The sequence below is a fragment of the Doryrhamphus excisus genome, chromosome 2, assembly GCF_030265055.1.
Source record: "Doryrhamphus excisus isolate RoL2022-K1 chromosome 2, RoL_Dexc_1.0, whole genome shotgun sequence".
In the NCBI taxonomy this organism is placed as follows: domain Eukaryota; kingdom Metazoa; phylum Chordata; class Actinopteri; order Syngnathiformes; family Syngnathidae; genus Doryrhamphus; species Doryrhamphus excisus.
This window is the reverse complement of record NC_080467.1, coordinates 7,993,639-8,015,303: the sequence shown is the minus strand read 5'-3', so window position 1 is coordinate 8,015,303 and position 21,665 is coordinate 7,993,639. Positions and strand designations below refer to the sequence as shown.

General features: G+C 44.7%; 1 protein-coding gene across 9 annotated transcripts in view; it reads left to right on the top strand.

Annotated features, from left to right (window-relative positions):
- The window catches only part of rgs3a (regulator of G protein signaling 3a), a 92,932-nt gene that overhangs the window by 21,050 nt on the left and 50,217 nt on the right, over nt 1-21,665 (top strand). For 7 of the 9 annotated variants that reach the window (XM_058065057.1, XM_058065052.1, XM_058065051.1 and 4 more), the window contains 9 exons: nt 6,108-6,189; nt 7,447-7,552; nt 8,486-8,921; nt 9,553-9,592; nt 10,414-10,745; nt 10,836-10,913; nt 11,026-11,137; nt 13,616-13,659; nt 21,018-21,152. In XM_058065057.1, coding sequence (XP_057921040.1) covers nt 6,108-6,189; nt 7,447-7,552; nt 8,486-8,921; nt 9,553-9,592; nt 10,414-10,745; nt 10,836-10,913; nt 11,026-11,137; nt 13,616-13,659; nt 21,018-21,152 — 1,365 coding nt within the window. Of the gene's footprint in view, nt 1-2,972; nt 3,771-6,107; nt 6,190-7,446; nt 7,553-8,485; nt 8,922-9,552; nt 9,593-10,413; nt 10,746-10,835; nt 10,914-11,025; nt 11,138-13,615; nt 13,660-21,017; nt 21,153-21,665 lie in introns of those variants that run through there. The other 2 variants (XM_058065047.1, XM_058065046.1) reach the window with 2 other exon arrangements.

The window sequence follows — 21,665 nt, the reverse complement described above, 5'->3', positions numbered from 1 at the left end:
TTTGATTTTGTCGGCTCATTTGACTGTAAATGCTTTTCAAAGGAAGATGGCACAGTGCTGAATGGCCTTTTAAGGACACAGGTGGGCGAGTGCGTCACCCATTAATAGGGGGCAGGTGACCTCTTGTCACATCCTGTCCACATCCCGTGTCCTTGACAAAGACTCAGCATCCTAAACAGGTCCAGACGAGACGGCCATTAGAGGGGTCGTCTAGCTAGTGTGTGTCAATTACAAACTGTTGCTATGCAATTTTCGTCAGCAGTTTTGTTTTTGTGATAGTCGCTGTATCGTGAGAAGCAAAACAAAGAAAAGAGGTGCACCTTTTGGAGCATCAGATTGGAAAAAAGTTATATGATATTTTTGGATAAAGTAATAATTAATTCATTTTCTACTGCTTATCCTCACGAGAGTCTCGGTCAGCCAATCACAGGGCACATATAGACAAACAACCATTCACACTCACATTCATACCTATGGACAATTTGGAGTCGCCAATTAACCTAGCATGTTTTTGGGAATGTGGGAGGAAACCAGAGTACCCGGAGAAAACCCACGCATGCACAGGGAGAACATGCAAACTCCACACAGAGATGGCTGAGGGAGGGATTGAACCCGCTGTGAGGTCTGCGCGCTAACCACTTGTCCACCGTGCAGCCCTAAAGTAATACTCATTCATTCATTCATTTTCTACCGCTTTTTCCTCACGAGGGTCGCGGGGGTGCTGGAGCCTATCCCAGCTGTCTTCGGGCGAGAGGCGGGGTACACCCTGGACTGGTGGCCAGCCAATCACAGGGCACATATAGACAAACAACCATTCACACTCGCATTCATACCTATGGACAATTTGGAGTCGCCAATTAACCTAGCATGTTTTTGGAATGTGGGAGGAAACCGGAGTACCCGGAGAAAACCCACGCATGGACGGGGAGAACATGCAAACTCCACACAGAGATGGCCGAGGGTGTAATTGAACCCTGGTCTCTTAGCTGTGAGGTCTGCGCACTAACCACTTGTCCACCGTGCAGCCCTAAAGTAATACTATTATGAGAAAAACAAACAAATGTAGTTGAACTATTTGTGGAAAAAATAGCAAAAATGTGCAATGTAATGAGAAAAGGTTTATGTTTAAAAAAAAAAAACACATGTTGGGGAAAGTTCAACCCCCCCAGTGTTAGACAGAGCGGTCCCAATTTCATCAATGCTCCAGGTTTGCCCTTTTCTTGCGATTCCCTGCAGCCATTGGCTCCCGTGTCACCAGGAGGCGACCTGCCTGTGTCTTATGTCCTCCTTTTTGGAACATGTGACCTGAAACGTTGGACCAGTAAATTCACGTGAGGACGCCTCCTTCCTTAGTAGCTGTTTTTCAGGTCCGGGCTAGAAAAGACGGAATGCGTGAGCGATCCCACACCACTAAAGACCAGATTGGGCTTGTCTGGCTCCAGGACAAGCATTTCAATCTCGTCTTTCACTCTTCTCCCCGAGACATGCTTTCTTCTCACCCTCTAATCCGTCCTTCTGCCCATTTAGAGGTGAACAGCGCGGCATGAAAGCGAGACAAAGTGTTTTTTGTGTGCTTGACGTGGTAACCCTCGCCCTTTTCAAAAAGGCAAACAGGGAAAAGCTGCCATTACCTCTGCTAGGAGGGGGCTCTCAGGAAAATGGGGCCTTTTTTGGCTGCTTTATTAGCGCTTTTAGAGACTCAGGCGGCTCTCCGTCTTTCTCTGTTCCTTCTCTGTCAGTGTTTCATTCCAGGAGACGGTAAATGTGATGCACATGAAAAGATTCAATTAATGGGGTCCTGGTTTCTTTTGGAAGTTGGAATCGGGCATCTGCTACGAACAAACATATGGACCATCAAACACAAACCTCTAAAGTTGAACCTGCTGCAGGAAACGACTTTGGAGGAGAAATATTTCTATGAAGTGGCAAAAACCTGCAACATGACCGAAAGTACAATAATATACACAATATATACTCCATCAAAATCAAAATGTATACAGGAAGCAAAAGTCTTACTTTTATTAATGTGTGTTAATAATAATAATAATCACATGAATATAGGCGGCGCTGCACTGCTGTCGAGTGGTTAGCTCGCAGCTAGGAGACCTGGGTTCAATCCCACCCTCGGCCATCTCTGTGTGGAGTTTGCATGTTCTCCTGGTGCATGCGTGGGTTTTCTCCGGTTTCCTCCCACATTCCAAAAACATGCTAGGTTAATTGGCGACTCCAAATTGTCCATAGGTATGAATGTGAGTGTGAATGGTTGTTTGTCTATATGTGCCCTGTGATTGGCTGGCTGGCGACCAGTCCAGGGTGTACAGCTGGGATAGGCTCCAGCACCCCCTGCAACCCTCGTGAGGATAAGCGGTAGAAAATGAATTAATGAATGAATATAGGCCCTCTATAGATGCTGAAATTATTATTTATAAATAACATGAAAATAAAAATAGGTTTTAATTTGAATTATTATTATTTTTTACAATTTTATATGATTTTTTTCAACAATGTTAAGAAGCATACAATGTGTGTTGGTTTGCATTGGCGTCATAGCTTCATAGGATTTATGATAACCACACCATGACCCTGGAATTGATTATTTCTGTTTCCATTATTTCCTATGAGACTTTCTGTTGCTCAATGTTAGAGCGTCTTATATGGGTGTAGGTCTGGGCTCTACCTCGTGGCCTCCCAGGTGATGTATAACTCTCAGATATACCACCGCTTTCCCAAGCGCACTTGTATTACCGGTAAAAAACAAAAATAAAAGTGATGTTTGGATAACTGGCAGAGGGGTGTGGAGGGGGGGGTGCTATTGTCAAGCTTTCGCAGAGCTTTGGATTTCCGCCCGGTGGTTTTGCCGGGGCATGAGGAGGGCTTGAAAGGAAAAGCGGAGGAAATATGGAAGGTGAAAACATAACAAACAAGTCTGGATGGAGGTCGGAGGGGACAGCGTGTAATATCTTGCGTCACACAGCATTTTTTTGGGTTGTGACTGCTTAAAAAAAAAAAAAATCATATTTATTTGTCATGCATTGCTTTGACATTCATCTCCTTCACTACTAATGTGAGGTGCAGCACCTTTGAGGAGCTCGGAGTGTGGACTCAGGAAGCAAACGGCCTTATCGGTGCTAGACAGTCAAATCTGTGGAGGTTGGCAAGGTATGCATGAATCCATGTGTGTATAGTATGTATGTGTGTGTATGGTGGGGGCTGCTGCTGCTGCTGCTGGTGGGAGGAACTTCCTCCTATTCTTCTGCTGTTGAAGAGTTCCCATGGGCGCCCCTGCCAGCAGCGACACTGTGGCCTGAGCAGGTCAAGCCAGCGCCAGTCTTGCCTCTGTGTTGCTGGTGGCCGAATGCAAAAATCTCGAAGAAAGCGGAAGCATGGAAGCTTGTGAACTTGATCGCCATCGCTGCACGTCGTTACATGGACAGTAGTTCATCAAGTGGAGTCATAAACGCCAGATTACAACCTTCGGATTGGACATTTTCAACACGAAAACAACCAAGCGGGAGCCGTGGGCCTCTGCGATGATCCACAACACGCTGAAATCCCCCCAGGAGGCGGAGCAAAGTCCCACAAGAACCCACTCGGCCGCTCAACGGAGGCTTTGGAGGTACTCGGGCTATAGAGGCGCCGGTCGGCCCGAAAGTCAGCGTCGAAGTGTGTGCGTGCTTTCGGCCGACCTGAACGGGACAACAACAGGAGGGGGGGTCATGCACACCATCCACGGCTTGTGTCACCTCTGCATCGGATGTAGGCTACCACAGGTGTGTGTCGGGGGGAGAGGTGAAGACATCCAGTTAAAAAAAAAAAAAAAAACCTGCCATTTTAAGTGTGTTGGCAAACACAACCTGAAATAAGCAGATTTTTAATACGACTCTTGTATTGGATCCCGTTAGCTTGGGCAGCAGTTTATGATGGCTACAAAAAAAGGCCCCAATGACCACAATACATCATTTGAATGTGTTTATGTGTACTGTATGTACCCAGTATGTGTGGGTGGCGTGTTGTCCAGTCACTGAACATACTGACCCAGATAACATTGTTTTACCCAGAGGAAGAGGAAAATGACTAGTTGACTGCGGTGAGTGTGTGTGTGTGTGGTATGATACACACAGTTACTATACCCCCATCCATAAAGTTGCACGAGAACACCTCGTCATGATTGCGACACCCCTGCCGAACAGAAGCGGTATCGTAATTAGCAAATGACATCTCCTCTCTCCGTGACTTGGTGAAAGGCGGAGCAGCGATGCATGAGCGCTAAAAGGGGAACACTCATGCATGAACATGTGCACACACACGGCCCGCCTTGGTCCTTTGGGTGTATGTGAGATGAGTAAAAACCCTTCATCGTGTAGAAGTCCCTTCGTTCGGTCGTGTACGTCCCTTTCAAATATTCATTCCTCAGCTCTCGACATTTTAGATGAACACATTGCTACGTTTATCGTCAACTGACCATATATCTGGTTGTATGAATTCCCATAGAAAATAATAATTGAAGGAATCTGTTGCATGCCACCATCATAAAAGCCTTATTAATTGTACAAGCCATGTATTGAGTAGCACATTAATACAACAAGTGTAAAAATACTACATTAACTCATTCAATCACTGCCATTTGTCAAAAGTCGTCCATTGTTGGCGATTTGACTGATTTTTGAAGGCACACAGAAAATTTAGTTCTAGGGTTATCGATACCAAAAGAAAGGTTAGACTCTTATTTTTCAGCAGAAAAATAAGTTTGTTTCTACCTTTTTCAGTCCTTTAGTAAAAAACAAAAAACATATAAAAGATGTATAAATGCTGTATGTCGTTGGCAGTGAATGAATTCATGATGTTAAATCAAACTAAAGTAAAGTAAAATTACTGCAATGTCCACTAATTTTTTTAAAAAATACTATAAGATATGTAACATAACATAACATAAGCTAAACTGTATAGATGGATAGGTACTTTTACATCATTGTAACCGTATTTGGGCTAGGATAGTCTGCGTCATACGTACGTATATGCGTATATATGTATATATAAGTATGTCCTTCCTCTTCAACCACAGTTCAGTTTACTTTGAGATGCTTGAAATTCCTTTGCCAGTCAGGTAGACACTATTCCTTGATTATTTGGCCCTCTCATCAACCATCTCTCACTCATTAACTACAACCTGACGTTTTAGGGTCATTGTGAGCGTCTCCATTGAACTCCAGTGAACACAAGATGGCCGACTGTGGTCAAACTCGGTGGAAAGGCTCAACATCGGACAGGGAATGACTGTAGCGGCAGATTGTTCCCCACTGTGAAAAATGCTATTTTTCCCCATGGAGTTTGGTGGACCGTTTCCTCTCTTATGCCACAGGGCGAATCTGTCACACCACCTCCAGTCTGTCCAAACAACACGTTGCAGACAAGAAGGGGAAGCGCCCCCAAGCTATAAAGTGCAGCATATGATCAAAGTAAAAAAACTAAAGTAAGAAGTAACAGCTTGGGTAACAACAAGGCACGCTATCTGTGGCCATGTTGGCTTAGGAATGTCATTGTGATGCATCTTTTTGTCCGTTTGTGTACATGAAAACAGGTTTTTGGAGCCTGAAAACAATCACATTGGACACAAGTTACTGCCTTGTTTGAAATTAGTAGGACAGATGCTCTTTGCTGTCAATATATGCTCATGAAAGAAACTGTTGTTTTTTTTAAATTAAAACCTTCAGTAATGGTAAAGGAACATCACTGGTTTACATGATTTAATGCTACACACGTCTGAAGAACAATGAAAGCATTTACCGTCCTATGTAGCAGTGTTGGACATCATCTGTCCTCTCTGAGGACTATTGTACGTGTAGAATTGTAGAAGAGAGCAGACATTCTTCCACTGGCAGCGAACAAAGCAAGTCAGCCTTCCGTCCCTGGGAGTTGTTCTCACCAAGTCAGCTAATTGGCTTCCTCAGGAAACTGCCGTCAAGACAGTTCTAATAGGAAGCTGACGCCGACAAACAAATTGCTACTTAATCACCCTGATTCTTTGGCCAGCCTGTTACTTTCACATTCTCCTGAATGCCACAAAATGACTTGTGATCGTGTGTTTGTGTGTCGTATTTGTGTTACAGGTGACCATCCTTCGAGGAAAGGATGGATACGGCTTCACCATCTGCTCAGATTCCCCTGTGAGGGTGCAGGCTGTTGACCCAGGCAAGGATGCTCTTGATTGAGTCTTAGGATCCATGCTTTTCCACTTCCTCCTTCCTGTGGAGCGTGTTAATGCATAGCAAAGATGCATGCCCAGCTCTTGTCAAGTGCAATTCTGCCACTTTAGACGTGATCCAAACATGATCTCTTCTATTGTGCACTTGCGTCATCACCTGTTTTTGCCTTTCATTTATTCATTCATTTTTTACCGCTTATCCTCACGGGGTGCTGGAGCCTATTCCAGCTGTCTTCGGGCGAGAGGCGGGGTATACCCTGGAATGGTCGCCAGCCAATCACAGGGCACATATAGACAAACAACCATTCACACTCACATTCATACCTATGGACAATTTGGAGTCGCCAATTAACCTAGCATGTTTTTTGGAATGTGGGAGGAAACCGGAGCACCCGGAGAAAACCCACGCATGCACCGGGAGAACATGCAAACCGAGGGTGGGATTGAACTCGCGTCTCCTAGCTGTGAGGCCTGCGCGCTAACCACTCGTCCACCGTGCAGCCCTGTTTTTGCCTTTTTATGCAAATTATTTTTTTAAACGTATAAAGACATAGACTGGGACAGGGAGGGTAATCTAATAATTACAACAGTGTCTTTTATTGCAAATGTTGATCCGAAATCAGAGCAGAATGTCAACATCAACCTTGCAGGAAGGTTTGGTTGACCGAGCCGTGCGGTTTTGGATGACCGCACCGTGGTGTGTCGGTGCAGCGCCATAAGGTGTCTCAATTAGCCACATTAATTTAATATTTGCAGGTGGCATCGGACTTTAAAGCTGCAAATAGCAAGGATATACTGCGGTTCAGTGCAGGTGGCGATGGTATGGTTTGGGATTAAATACAACAACAAAGAGGAAGGAGAGACGATAAAAAATGGAGGACATCCAAAAATTGGTACCCTACACATTTTAGTACCCGTCACTGCAATCAAATAACCGTGTTTTGATTCTATGGAAGTTTTCTATTGTTTACGTGGCTGCTGTTTCTCAATCACCAATCCACTCCCAATACCTCATGAATTATTCTCCCTTCATTAAAATGTAATATCACCTGCGGGCGTTCTGCTTTTCATCTCGTCCGTGGCTTTGAGGATTACTGCGAGAATCCAAGCAGAGCAGCGGGGTGCCGCAGTTAATAGGCAACCCTCTGGAGTTTTGTTTGTCCCTGGGAATCAAATAAAGAAGTTGTTAAAAAATGACGTGTGTATCTGTGTGTGTGTGTGTGTGTGTGTGTTGACTGTGGCAGGGGGCCCAGCGGACCAGGCAGGACTCCAGCAGCTGGACACGCTCCTGCAGCTCAATGGTCAGCCTGTGGAGCAGTGGAAATGTGTGGACTTGGCCCACGCTATTAGGTGAGGACACACAATGCTTCCTTTTGGCGAGGATGTCCCCCCACAACTATGACTTGTGAAAGTACTATGAAAGTACTGTAGAAAGTACTAGTAGAAAAGATGACAACAAAATCAATAGTTCGCTTGCGCCCCAAGAAATCCAGGCTTGAAAGTGAAAGTATTATCAGGAAATTGCGACCCGTTTCACCTCAGTTACTTTAGCTAGCGAACACAAATAATGGGTTCAAATGAGTGCTGTCAAAAATTTGACCTAATTAGTTTCACGTGTTCCGTTCCATGTTTTAGTGTAATTAAGGCATCAGAGCAAGCACACTTTAAAGTGTGGTTCAAATATTGTGCAACTAGTGTGACTTTTTAGGCAAATAATAATAATTTTAGACCATAACCGGCACAGAGAGCTTTCTAGATCTTCAAGGCTCACCGCTGTTAGATTTGAACCCTCAACCCTCAAGTTTTAAGCTTGACTTTAATATTGTGCGAAAAAAGCATGAAAGTATTTGACCATCCTTGCCTTCACAGTGACTCAGGTTCTTTTACTGTTTGCTGTTTTTGCTATTAGTTTGGCAGGAAGATATTGATTAATCTTGATTAATCTATTGATTAATATTGACATACAATTATGTAATTGTATGGTCACATCACCTCGTACTTCGGTACATGACAAAAAATAAAAAAATAAAAATAAATATATAAATAAATAAAAATAAAACCTTAAACTATATTAGGAAAGCAGGAAGTGAACAAATGTAACAGTTAGTGATTGTAAAAGTACCAAAAGGAGGGGTAGGATTTAATAAGCTTTGCTTCTTCCTACTCCTTTTGGACATGTGGAACTGTGAACTGATTATGTGATGCATTCAATGTAATCCGATGCATGTTCAAATAAAATAAAACCATTGCCATTAACATTATAATTGTGTCATGTGACCCCAGAAACAGCGCCAATGAAATCACAGTGGTGGTGTGGCGCACGGGCCCCTCAGCCAAGCCAAACTTCGAGGGTCTCATCCACCGCCCCTCCTACAAGCCGGCCTCCTCCTCCACTTACGAGACGCCCTCGCCGCCCGTCCGCAGGCGCGACCCAGATCTGGGCTCCGGTCGAACCCCACCAGCCGTGCCCCCACTCCCGGCTCACCACCGGGCCTCCGCTGCCCGCAGACTGCTGGTCAACGGCTCTGAAGGCGCCCCCGGCGGCACCTTAGGGATGGGAACCCTGAGGTGGGGCGCCCAGGGGGGGTCGGCCGAGGAGCTGGACGGGAAGCCGCGGCTCCTCCACCACCCTCACACGGCGACGCTGAAGGGGACGAGGGTGAAGGCGTCCAACGGGGACAACTACATCATCCTGTCCCCCATCAACCCTGGAAGCCAGGTACCGCAGACCGCTGGTGGTGGGGGGCTGCATCTTCATCATCTCCTCCGCCCTCCTCCTCATCTTCACCATGGTCACATGATGGCTCATGCTAGATACGTCTCCTTACCGTTCATCCCCGGCGCTAACTGATTTCATCCTCCAGACCAAAACCATGTCGTTTGTATATTATCGTTTATCTCACAGCGATCCTATTTGGATGTTTTATGCAACACAAGACGGAGAATTATGTACTGATGGTTGCATCAATAAAGCAAACCTGTTAAAAGAAACGAAAAGCCTGACATGAGTTCCTCCGTTAATAACTACTAACACGTTTGTGTGAGAGCGCCTGACTAACAACCTAACTTGATTGTTTATGCTGGCGTGAAGTCGGTTTATACCCTCCATCCATCTCCTTTTACGTGAGTGCAAAGGGCGGATGATTAGAGTAGATTTCCTGCATAATAACAGGAGTTGATGGTTGAATCCTAGCCCTGAGCCAATGTGGAGGCTAGGTCAGGTCACGTGACGCATGACTCATCACAACACAATGCTATTGTTCTCACCGAGAAACGACACTACAGTGTTGATGATATGTTGTTAAAAGCACGATCTCTGTCTAAACGTCTTCATCGACTTCTGTTTGCAGATCTTGAGGCCTGTTTATCAGGACAATCAGGGAACTTTAGGTAAGACATCGATACGTCTATACGTTGCTTCTTTGTAGAAAGACCACGGCTGAGGGTCCTGGATGGGGGGGTCAAGGTGGCTCTATTCAGACCCTATTTCTCAGCACTTTTTTACAACATTTATAATTATTTGTACTGTGTATGAACACCATTGATTTTGAATGGTAATGGTAATGGTTTTATTTCCTTTGAACATGCATCAGATTACAATTGAATGTGTCACATAATCAGTTCACAGTTCCACATGTCCAAAAGGAGTAGGAAGAAGCAAAGCTTATTAAATCCTACCCCTCCATCTGGTACTTTTACAATCAGTAACTGTCACATTTGTTCACTTCCTGCTTTCCATAATACAGTTTACTTTTAATATCAGTAACTGTTTCATTTGTTCACTTCCTGCTTTCCATAATACAGTTTTCTTTTAATATCAGTAACTGTTTCATTTGTTCACTTCCTGCTTTCCATAATACAGTTCAAGGTTTTTTTTGTTTTGTTTTTTTAAATAATGTACCTCGTGCCAAAGTACGAGGTGATATGACCATCCAATGACATAATGTGTACCATAGTAAGTGTCAATATAGTGATATATATAGCACATCATGACTGGTTCAAGACTCTTCATCCTTGTATTTAGCAAACATCCTTGTATGTAATATGGGGAGGGATCATAATCTTGCAGATTTTAACCAAAGTCAGCTTGGATAGGCTCCAGCATTTCTGCGACCCTAATGAGGACAAGTGGCATAGAAATCAAACTTTTGAGCAATGTATTATACATTTCTCCATATCAGTGAATGCCACCAATCTATGATGCCTTTCAGCCAGCAGGTTGTATCCCACACGACAAGCCTCCGGCTCACTCAACCAGTCCGGCGTTGCTGGTGGAACCTTTTCCCCGGGCTTGAGCAGCAGCAGCAGCAGTGTAGGAGGGGGCGGCCCTTTCTCCAGCCGCACCGGCTTCCTGCGCCGCTCCAACAACTCCAAGATGCCGAAACCCTCCAGCGGTACCTCCAACTCCAACTACCAGCAGCAAAGCCCCAACTTTGCCAACTACCAGAACTGTACCATAGTACGCTCACACGTGCCACATGGAAACAACTATGGATATGTTACCGTGGCGCCCAAGATCCTCATCTTCCCCATTTTTGTTCAGGTTAGATTGCTGGCTTGGACACAACATCTCAATATTAAGATAATTGCTATTATTATGGCTTATTACGTAACCTCCGATGCTTCTGTGCAGCCTCTGGACCTGTGCAGCCGAGCTCTCGTCATAACAGAGGAGATGATTCTACATGAGAGCAAGCATCATGCGCTAAAGGTCAGTTAAAGGGCAAACTATTGCCTTCCCTTTGCGCTCGCAAGCACGCTAGTTAATGCTTGCATGTGTGATGTATGGAAACAACAGACTCTTAACACGGTGTCCGTGATAGGTGACGGTGTTCGTCTACACCGACCTGATGCTGGTCACCAGAGAGGACGAGCCCGGCAGGTGTAACGTCCTTCAGAGTCCTTTGTACCTGCGGCATCTGAGGCTACAGGATGGTACGTATGCAGACGTATGCAGAATATTAGCTGTTAGCCATAATATTAGTACAGTTTCACCCAGCATAACTCCCGGCAAGGGGGGGGGACACCCTGGACTGGTGGCCGGCCAATGGCAGGGCACATGTAGACTGAAGCAGCCAATCAGCAACAAGCTATTTAGAAAGTAAACATCAATAAAGAAAAACAACATTTTATTTGACTAATATATGATTATTATGAAGAGTATCAGGGACACTAAAGAGGTGAATAAAGACGTAAACATAACAACATGACATTCCAAGGAAACACGCTCTATTTAAAGCGAAAGCAGCCTTGGGTGACATTTGACCTGAGGATATTTGGGGAGACTTCCTGTCGCTTTGTCTTCTCTTTAAACAGTCGTGTCCTGTGCCAGCCTGTACAGAATAGCTAGGCGGTGAGGGACACTCGCGGTCAGCCAATGGGAGCGAGGCCAGCAGAGGGAGGGGCGGGCTCATTGTAAATATTTATCTGGAGGATAACGATGGAGAAATATACAATAGATCCTGCATCTTTTCATGGATTGTTTTGCATATGAATGTGACGTGCAACACGGGCTTAGTGCATTCTTTTTAATCTGTTGTTGAGCCTCCCCAGTGACGGATATCACTGTCCACTGGCCCCAAATCTCTGGTGCATGATGCTGAATGATGAAATTGGACTCGAGCAGCCAATGTGAGGCTGAGGGGATTGACTTAGATTGATTCCTGGTGTGTCTATCATTGTTATTATTGTTAATTTTGCTTTTATATTTAACACATTTATTACATATTTTATACATTTTATTCCTAGTCGGTGTGCAACTAACCTTGTGTTGTTTATGTTTGTGTAGAAAAACAGGATGCTATAAATAAAATAAAATAAATGCTGTTTATGTTGATGGTACGGTTGCACGGTGGTCGAGTGGTTAGCGTGCACGCCTCACAGCAAGTGAGTGAGTGAGTGAGTTCAATTCCACCCTCATGTGGAGTTTGCATGTTCTCCCCGTGCATGCGTTGGTTTTCTCCGGGTACTCCGGCTTCCTCCCACATTCCAAAAACATGCTAAGTTAATTAGCCACGCCAAATTGTCCATAGGTATGAATGTGAGTGTGAATGGTTGTTTGTCTATATGTGACCTGTGATTGGCTGGCCACCAGTCCAGGGTGGACCCCGCCTCTCGCCATAAAGTCAGCTGGGATAGGCTCCAGCACCCCTGCAACCCTCATGAGGATAAGCAGTATAAAATGAATGAATGAATGTAGATGGTATAGACTGCTGCATGCACTGTAGCTGCATGGCATACATACAGTATATTTATTATGATTGTAATTATATCTCCTCACCAGGGGATCTCACTCAGGCTTGTTTCTCGGTGTGTGTGTGTGTGTGTGTTGTCATCAGCAGACACACATCCACCCTGCTGCCTGCCTGTCATTGTTATTTCTCTCTGGGCCGGCAGCGTCACTCAGGAAAGAGGCGCCGGTGTGGGGATTGTGTTTGTTTCGACAAGGGACGGTGTGTGTGTGTGTGTGTGTGTGTGTATCATGATACAGGAGAGTTCAATACAGCAGCTGTCCCGTTTTCCTGTCCACCTAAAACTTGTTAAAGAGCGTGGGAAAACACTGAGGATCACACACACAAGAACAAATGATCTGCTGAATCAAAAGGCTAATATACGAGTCTGTTGCCATAACAACAAGAAGGGATGAGTTTGCAGCAAAAACTGCTTATCAGTGACTATCAATTACTGCAAGGGAAGCAAATGCAAGTAGCGTGGCTTTATCTGTACTGTAAATCTATCCAACAGTGACCTCTGGTGGTGGCTAAAGGAACCCACCCACACAAGCACGGGGAGAACACATACACACACTCCAGACAGAGATTCGAACCAGCAGTCTCCTGACCGTGAGGTCTAAAGTGAATACAGTTAAATAAAGTGAAAGAATAATAGAAATCAATAAAATGTGATCAAATTAAATATAATTACCTAAATATGATTACAATTTATCAAGTTAATTATTGGAGGTAAGGCATTTATTTGAGAGAAGTTCTTATTCACTTGGGTCAAAGTGCGGTGCGGGGGCCATTTCCGCCGCATGGATGTGTTTTTTCTCCACATTGCCCAAATAAAAACAGCAAAAATGGAACATCAGCAGCACTTTTACAAGAATGGAGTGAAAATATTCACAGAAATATTATATTATCAGAAACAATATTATATACTGTCTCTTATATTACATTAAATTGTTATGATAATATGATATTTTTATATGACAAACAAACAAAACAAAGAATAAGGTTGCGGAAAAAGTTGTAACGTTACTTGAATGAAGTAAAAATAATACAAATATCAAAGCGACCCTCACATCCGTTCATATTTCAGTATGGACCCTCGTTAGAAAAAGTTAGGACACCCCTGACTTAGATGTTAGTCCCAAAATGAAAACTGACCGTATGTGTTTCTTCTCTTTTCCAGATTATGCTGAAGAACTGAGATTCTACCTTATTCACATGACTGAGGTGAGTGTGTGTAGCCTCACACAAAATGAAGGCAAGTGTGTGTGTGCGTGCGCGTGCTCGGGATTTGGTGCGCCGACGGGCCAATTGAGCGCCCTGCAAATCGCATTATGAACAAGACACACAGATTAGCAGAGAGCGCTAATGAAAATGTCTTTTCCTCTTGCGTCTGCGTCGCTTCCACAACATGTGCACATTGAGTGTCAAAAATGTCCAAATGGTCTTTGAATACATCACAGTGTTAAGCCTCTGGGCATATTATGTGGCTCTTTTTTTACTCGCTCATGAGGTTCATTTCATCAGCCAGACAGAAATGTGCTGAATGGCCTCATTAGCGGCTTATGAATGTTTTAAAGGATCCACTTTTTGTTGCTGGGATTCCAGACGGAATGAAAGGAGCCTGATGTTTGTCCCACAGTCTGGAAAAAGGTGAAGGAAGTCTAGTTCAACTTGTCTCTCTGTTTAACGATACCGTAAATAGTGGAGAGTATTCAGGCTAGAACCAAGTGGCGTTCGAATTACGTCACTGGCGTATTGACGTTTAGCTTCCCCACAGACCGTCCCACAACGCCTCAGACCACTACCAAAAGGGTAAGGTAGTATTACATGTTACCATGGTTGTACCCAGCATGTACTACTTCATATAAATCAATAAAAGGAGGTTTTTACAGGTGTTCTAATTTGTTGGTGGCATCGGTGTATCCGATTACATGCACTACTAGGCTATCACTTTTTGTCTGTTTTTATATCTTTAAAACGCATAAAAAAGAAAGACACACTCAGGCTGTGTTTGAAACCGCATACTAACTACTACATGCTTCCATGTCCATACTATTCACACTCCATACTGCATAGCCAATCCATCAGACAGTATGCAAAGCGTTTACCACTACAGCGTGCTACATGACGACCCAAAATGCATTGCGCTGCTACCCGAGGCTGAACTCTTTAAATACATCACTTTATTGACATGTGGTCGTTTAGATCCCGAGTGTGCCATTTATTTGTTCAAATACCAACCGTTCGTTCGGACAAATTCAGCAAAATGTAAGCTAGCCGAAGTGAGCAACGCACTTCTGGTTATTTTCACATAATAAAACACCCCCTTACTTTTGTCATATAAAAAACCATAGTGATAAATCACTGCTTATACTTTGAAAACAAGAAGCGGACCAACTCGCAATGTATCCTGCTTAATACCGCCGTTTTATTTTATTATTTATTTATTTATTTATTTTCCCGCGGTGACGTCACGTCGCTTTGCATCCTGGGTAATTTCAGTGTGAGTAGTAAGCTGATGATATATATTCAACATTTCTGGCCAATGCAGTATGCATCCAGGAACTTACGCATACTGCCAGTGTAGACACATTGCATACTCAAAGAGTTAGTATGAGTAGTAGGTAAGTACACGGTTTCGAACACAGCCACCGTCTCACATGCGGATGGTGGATGATGGGTGAAATAAAAAAAAAGTGCAGTTTTCCTAGAAGATGCAACAAGTAAATAACGCATAACTGCCACGTCTAGTGGAGAATAATAAACAACAACTATCTTAACTCTGGACACCTCACTTAGCAACTTACAAAACATGCCGAAAAGCATGCTGGGAAGCCAGAAGCGCTCCCAGCAACAGGAGTGATGCCATGGCCATCTCCCCACGCTGTGTGGGCCGCACTTACACAAAATGTTGATGTTAAGTAAGGGGCCGAGTTTAAGAACTCTGATTTATGGCCATGGCAGATAGAACAGTGGGAGTTCATCTCCTCTCCTCTCCTCTCCTCTCCTCTCCTCTCCTCTCCTCTCCTCTCCTCTCCTCGCCTCGCCTCGCCTCGCCTCGCCTCGCCTCTCCTCTCCTCTCCTCTCCTCCCCTCCTGCTCCTCCTACTCCTCCTCTCCTCGCCTCCCCTACCCTACCCTCCTCCCCCTCCTCTCCTCTCCTCCCCTACCCTACCCTCCTCCCCCTCCTCTCCTCTCCTCTCCTCTCCTCTCCTCTCCTCTCCTCTCCTCTCCTCTCCTCTCCTCTCCTCTCCTCTCCTCTCCTCTCCTCTCCTCTCCTCTCCTCTCCTCTCCTCTCCTCTCCTCTCCTCTCCTCTCCTCCTCCTCCTCCTCCTCCTCCTCCTCCTCCTCCTCCTCCTCCTCCTCTCCTCTCCTCTCTCCTCTCTCCTCTCTCCTCTCTCCTCTCCTCTGCTCTCCTCCTCCTCTCCTCTCCTCCTCCTCCTCTCCTCTCCTCTCCTCTCCTCGTCACGCCACAGTCGAGCTTGTTAATCGTGGAGCGATGACAGAGTCTTTACAAGATGCGCTGACAGATGGTGCGTGAATCAAAGCGGAGTGAGGCCAACACGTCGACGGAGGCCTTCCTATCCTTTAACAGCGAGCCTGTCTTATAAGACGGGAAGAGAAGTGTTGGAGCGACCATGACCCCTGACCATGACCCCTGATAAGTTGTTAGCTTTGTCTAATGAAAACATGGATCATAAACTGCAATTATTACCTTCATCAGGCTTCCATCTGCCCTTCTTCAGAAAATAATCCAAGATAACATTTCCTGTGACCTCCGACTAAATTCCCTTCCTTTTATCTCTTTCTTCTCCTTCCACTCTTTTCTGAGATACTTCCTTGCCCTTCTCCTGCAGAACTGGAGGTCAACCATTTTTAGCAGGCGCTGAAAAGGGAAGGATCTGACCCAGATTTACATGTGAAAGGAAAGTGTGTGTCTGGAGGAAGGCGGTGGAAGTCAAGTGTGTGCAAGTGTGTCAGTGACGCAGGATGTGAGGGAGCCCGATAGGCGCGGTGTAGGTACATGGGGTGGGTGTGGGGGGGTAAAAGAGATAAGTAGATCCGGTGTAGACGGCAGCATCCAAGCGGAGCGTCGTTCATTGCCTGGCCGTCGCTGTCTTATTGTGGCGAGTGGTCATGGGTAACCTGGCTGACCGCGTTGGACCAAAGAAATGGTTCACCAGGGAGGGGAACTCTCTGGAGCAGCATCTGCTCGCTGACAGTGGAGATGTAAGTGCCCACTGACTTTAATGGAGGAAAGGATGTGACGATATGTTGTTTCTGACGGAAGCTGATGAAGAGCAACGATTGCTATAATGTGTGTTTATCCCGGAGGTCTGGTTGTGCAAGTCAGTAAGAATTCCATGTAGTTGTCTTCTCAGAAAATCCCACGAGTGTAATTGCTTCCAGTGTATTCGCTTCTGGCAGAAAATCTCCTAGAAAGTGAAGTGAAGCATGTGAGATGCATTGCGAATATGGTATGGGATGGAGAGGCCACTTTTCTTCATTATGTATCATTTGTCATGCACTGCAGTTGTATTATTATTATTTTTAATTAAATACTTTCTTGTGATAATTTAGACAGACATTGTTAAATATGTATGGCTCTCACTTCAGTATAAGGCTGCTGGGGTTGAATAATCGTAACAGTATGCTTGGCTCCTTTGGGAAGAAATTAGTTCCCCTCCAGTCCTCCAGGTGGCGCTGATGTGAAGTTCATAGTGGGCTTGTCATTGTGAGCTAGGTCAGTGTCCCACTATGCCCCATTACGTCTCACTACGCCCCACTATGCCCCACTACCATTACCCCCCACCATGCCCCACTATGCCCCATTACCCCCCACTATGCCCCACTTCGCCCCATTGCACCCCACTACACCCCATTACCCCCACTACACCCCACTATGCCCCATTACCCGCCACTATGCCCCACTTTGCCCCAATGCACCCCACTACACCCCATTACCCCCCACTACGCCCCACTATGCCCCACTATGCCCCACTCAAGTGGAAAGTGAGCATATACTTCTCACTGATTTTTTTGTTTCTGAGCCAAGACGTTTTTTTGTATCTTTTGAATCATTTCACCCTCGTCCATTGAAAAAGTGGTACATTCCTGTCGTCTTACATCATAGTCCATGAACCAGGAAGTGGGTCGCCAGCAAACAACTAAATAGGCATGCATACAATAATAGACTTTCTGCTATTTTTGTACAAATAGCCTGTAGTTTGTCACGATTGAATCCTTTCCTGCCATCAAATATGGTGGCCAATATGGTCAAATAAAGTGGCTTGTCAGCATTAAGATAGAGTGCTATACAATTTATTCCACTTGTTCTTAACAGCTTTTAAAAACCGTGGCCGGGTTCAGCGCGGAACATCAGTATTGATCCCAGTCAGGTCCAAATGAATTATTCAGTCTGTAGAACTGTTGAGTTCATTTAAAAAACAATCAAAGTTAAGATGTGGGTGTGGAATATAAACCTTTATTTACTGTATCAAGCTCTAGAGATAAAAATTCTTCTTCTGCATAACCACGTCATCGACACAATCATGTGAAAAAGTTAAAAAAGAAAACATCCAGAATAATAGCATTGATAAGAGGCAAATCCCCCCAGGGCTCGATCATGTGCTCGTCATCCTTGATGACGTCTATAGGAAGGGCCGGAGGGGAGGCGGGGGCAAACATTCCAGTGTACATGCTCCTTTCCTTCCTTTTTTTAGGCTTTAACCGCAGAAAGACGGACAAACAAGCTAGCAATAGATGAAAGAGTGTGGGAAAGACACTGAGGCTAATCCCATTCTCCGCTTGGGAAAAGGGTCCATCAGCTGGTCCTCTTGGCTTTGGGACAAGCCAATCCAGGCTGTTTTTGGACACCCTGGTGTACGCTTTGTTTTGTGTAGGGTGATCGCTCTGATCCGTACCCGACCACGGCCCCTGTGGCCTTGCCATATCATTCATGCTATCGCTTTGCTTCTCCCACCAGTTATTTATGGGGGCGTCACAAGACATGTGACTCAACAGAAGAGACGATGCCCGAGATTAGTCTACGGCCATTTTAATGTTAATTTTGAGAAAAATATAACTGGACAAAACGCACTACAAAACAATGTAGGTGAGTTTTCAAAGGTCCTACAAATTGATGCTAAAGTTATGATAAAATAAATAATAATCATATTAAGCAATATTTATTCAAATGTGTCATCTTTCACTCCATAAAGGTGTGGAATTGGTAGTATTGTGGAAGGATTTGGTTTCAGGTTCGTCATGCTGTCTGTAAAATGTATGCAGCATTTCTTGAAATGCTAGCTTTTTAACTGTTTTGGCTTTTTAACGGCCGGCCAAATTATGAAGTTAATTTTCATTTGTCATGGGATTCGTTTATTTATTTATTTACTACTACAAGACAGAAACGAGAAATCTTCTCACGTTCCATTGTCGCGACCCCAAGTTATTAATGCTAACCTCCACCTAGCATAGTAGAAGTAACCGGAACAACTGAAAATAAGCACATGCAACCTGCATAGCTTTTGTGTAAACAGCTCGATTGATTATTTCATACAAAACCTGCTAACCAATAAAAGGAGCCCAGACTGTCGTCTTGGCTGCATGGCACCTATTGGCCCCCCACTCCAACCCAGAAATAAACCCACAGTGGAAATCGGGCTCTTGATCCGCTCACAGTTTGCTCAGCTTCACAAGCTTCTGGCTTCTTGTTTACCACCACGACAGAGATTGGTATCGATCGCCGTTGCCAAGACAGTAAACGGGGCATTTACCGAGCGGTCCTTGAAGGCATTCAGCACGCTGACATGAGAGCAAACATGTCACAGCCGGCTCATTTTTTTTACCAGCCGGTGTGGCCCTAATGCACACGACATAGCTCAACTGTCAGTGGAAGCATGCTAATCGACCATGATGCCTCGTAGGTGAGTGGCGAATCCTCGACATGCTGAGAAACTCATCCGCCAGATGGCTCAGTGGGGGTGGGTGGGAGTGGGGGTGGGGGGGTGCCCCTCGACCAGGGAGCACTTTCATCAATCTGATTACAGGGGAAATGCTGCTTGTATTTTTAGCCACTCCTCGGCAGTAGATGCGGCCATTCATTGAATTTTGCCTCATTAGTTTCCCATGTGGAGATCCAGGACAGAGGGAGGCGGGGTTACTAACAAGGCTGAAGTCATGAAGTCAAGTCATAGCTGGACTACAGCCACCACCGTATGCCCGACTAAAATATTTTTTTGCTTTTTCCTGCCACCTTTCACGAGGTCAACCCAAATATGTATTCTATCTATTTCTCAGTGGCTCCCAGATCTGTCTACATGTGTCTCCTTTAATATCCATCCTCCTCGCATGGGGGATGCTGATCAAGCTGCCGATTAGACAGCATGGATATATTGCACAGGTGTGCCTCAGGCTGGCCACACTAAAAGGCTGCTTTATTTCTTAAAACAACATTTTTTGTGTTTCGTTTTGCACAAGAGGCTAAAGGATGTGCTGATGCAACTCCTTACTAGTGGGATGGATGGATGGGTGGATAGATAGACTTCCTTTATTGTGATTGCACAATAACACAGCAGTGAAATTGCCAACAAAATGTCGTTGCCTGGCTCCTGTATACTAATAAATAATAATGTGGAGAATAAATAGATGACATCAAATATGAACAATGTACAGCGTAAACAGTAATTTGTACAAATAAGGCTGCATAGGCTTATAGGCTGAATAGGCTGCAGAGCAATTTTAATGCCATAAAACAAATTTGACCAGCAGTACCGGTCATAAGTTTGGATACCCCTTCTTATGTGTGGACTGCTACTGAACATCTCATCAACACAGCCAAAAGCACCTGAATGGCAGAGCATGTTGAGGCTTATCACAGTGTGTACTGTGACGGACTTAAAGTGATGGATTTCAAAGATCATTGACACTGATCTCTGTCTGCTTTGCCCAAGCTACTAATTCATCATCTCAGTCAGCGTGATGGTCATAAATACCCCCCTACTGTTGTTTTTGTCTGTTCCATCATGTTTGACCTTGACTGTGGACCCTGCTGTTCCAATACTGCCGTTCCTTTGTCTGCTTGTGTTTTTTCTGCAGCAGCTCTAAAGGAGACACTGATGAGGGAGTTAGGGAAACAGCGAGGAGCAGCCAAGTGGGGCACAATGAATCCCATGTCGTGAAGGAACTTGCTAAATAAATATAAAACAGGATGATTCCCAACAAGTAGAAACCCAAGCTAGAAAGAAAATGAAGTTGGTTATTTCAAAGAAAAAAGCCGTACCAGAAATGTAGTATTGCTAAAGAACAGTGGCAACTTACACTAAAACATATAAATAAAGTCAGATTTACAGGGAAAAACTTGTATATTAAGAAATCAATGTTGCCCATCATTCCCAATCCTTATATGAAACACAAACACATATTTCTTTCCCTTTTGTGTGCATTCTAACACCAGAAAATGAGTTAATATGAGCTAGCTAACAACAGACCTAATGAGAAATACCTGTTTTGATGCTAAAAAACCAAATGCCAACATAACTGTCATGTGTCTCTCTACTACATCTGTCTCTCCATGCCCAGAAGTGCGACTGCCTGCTCAGCCTGGAAGCGTATTCGGCTGAGCAGAAGCATCACGTGTGCCAGTGCCTGAAGGACAACATCGACAAGCAGCTCCAGCTTCACCGGAGGGATCCCAGCCTTGAGCGTTTTGAGCAGGTATCCATAGGACAAGGGACACCCCCGTCCATATCCCATATCCCATATCCCAGCCTCCATCATAAGGCGGTTAACACATGACGTGTTTGTGCATATATTACCATGTAGCCCACTCATACACTTACTCAGTTTCCTACTTTCTTTTTCTTCTTCTTTGGTGTGCTTGTCTGCTTATTTGGAAGAGAAGTGACTCACTTTGACTTGCGGGCCGCATTGATTTAACAAAATTGACGGCAGGCCATACTGCTAGTGTCATGCAATGTGCTGTATGTGCTTGTGTCCCTTTCTTCAGGAGCACTTGTTGTAAACAACACACCAAATCAAATAACGAAATTCATAAAAACAACTATACTACTTAAACTACTTTTCATTTAATTTCTACTGCTTATCCTCATGAGGGTTGTAGGGGGTGCTGGAGCCTATCCCAGCTATCTTCGGGCGAGAGGCGGGGTACACCCTGGACTGGTGGCCAGCCAATCACAGGGCACATATAGACAAACAACCATTCACACT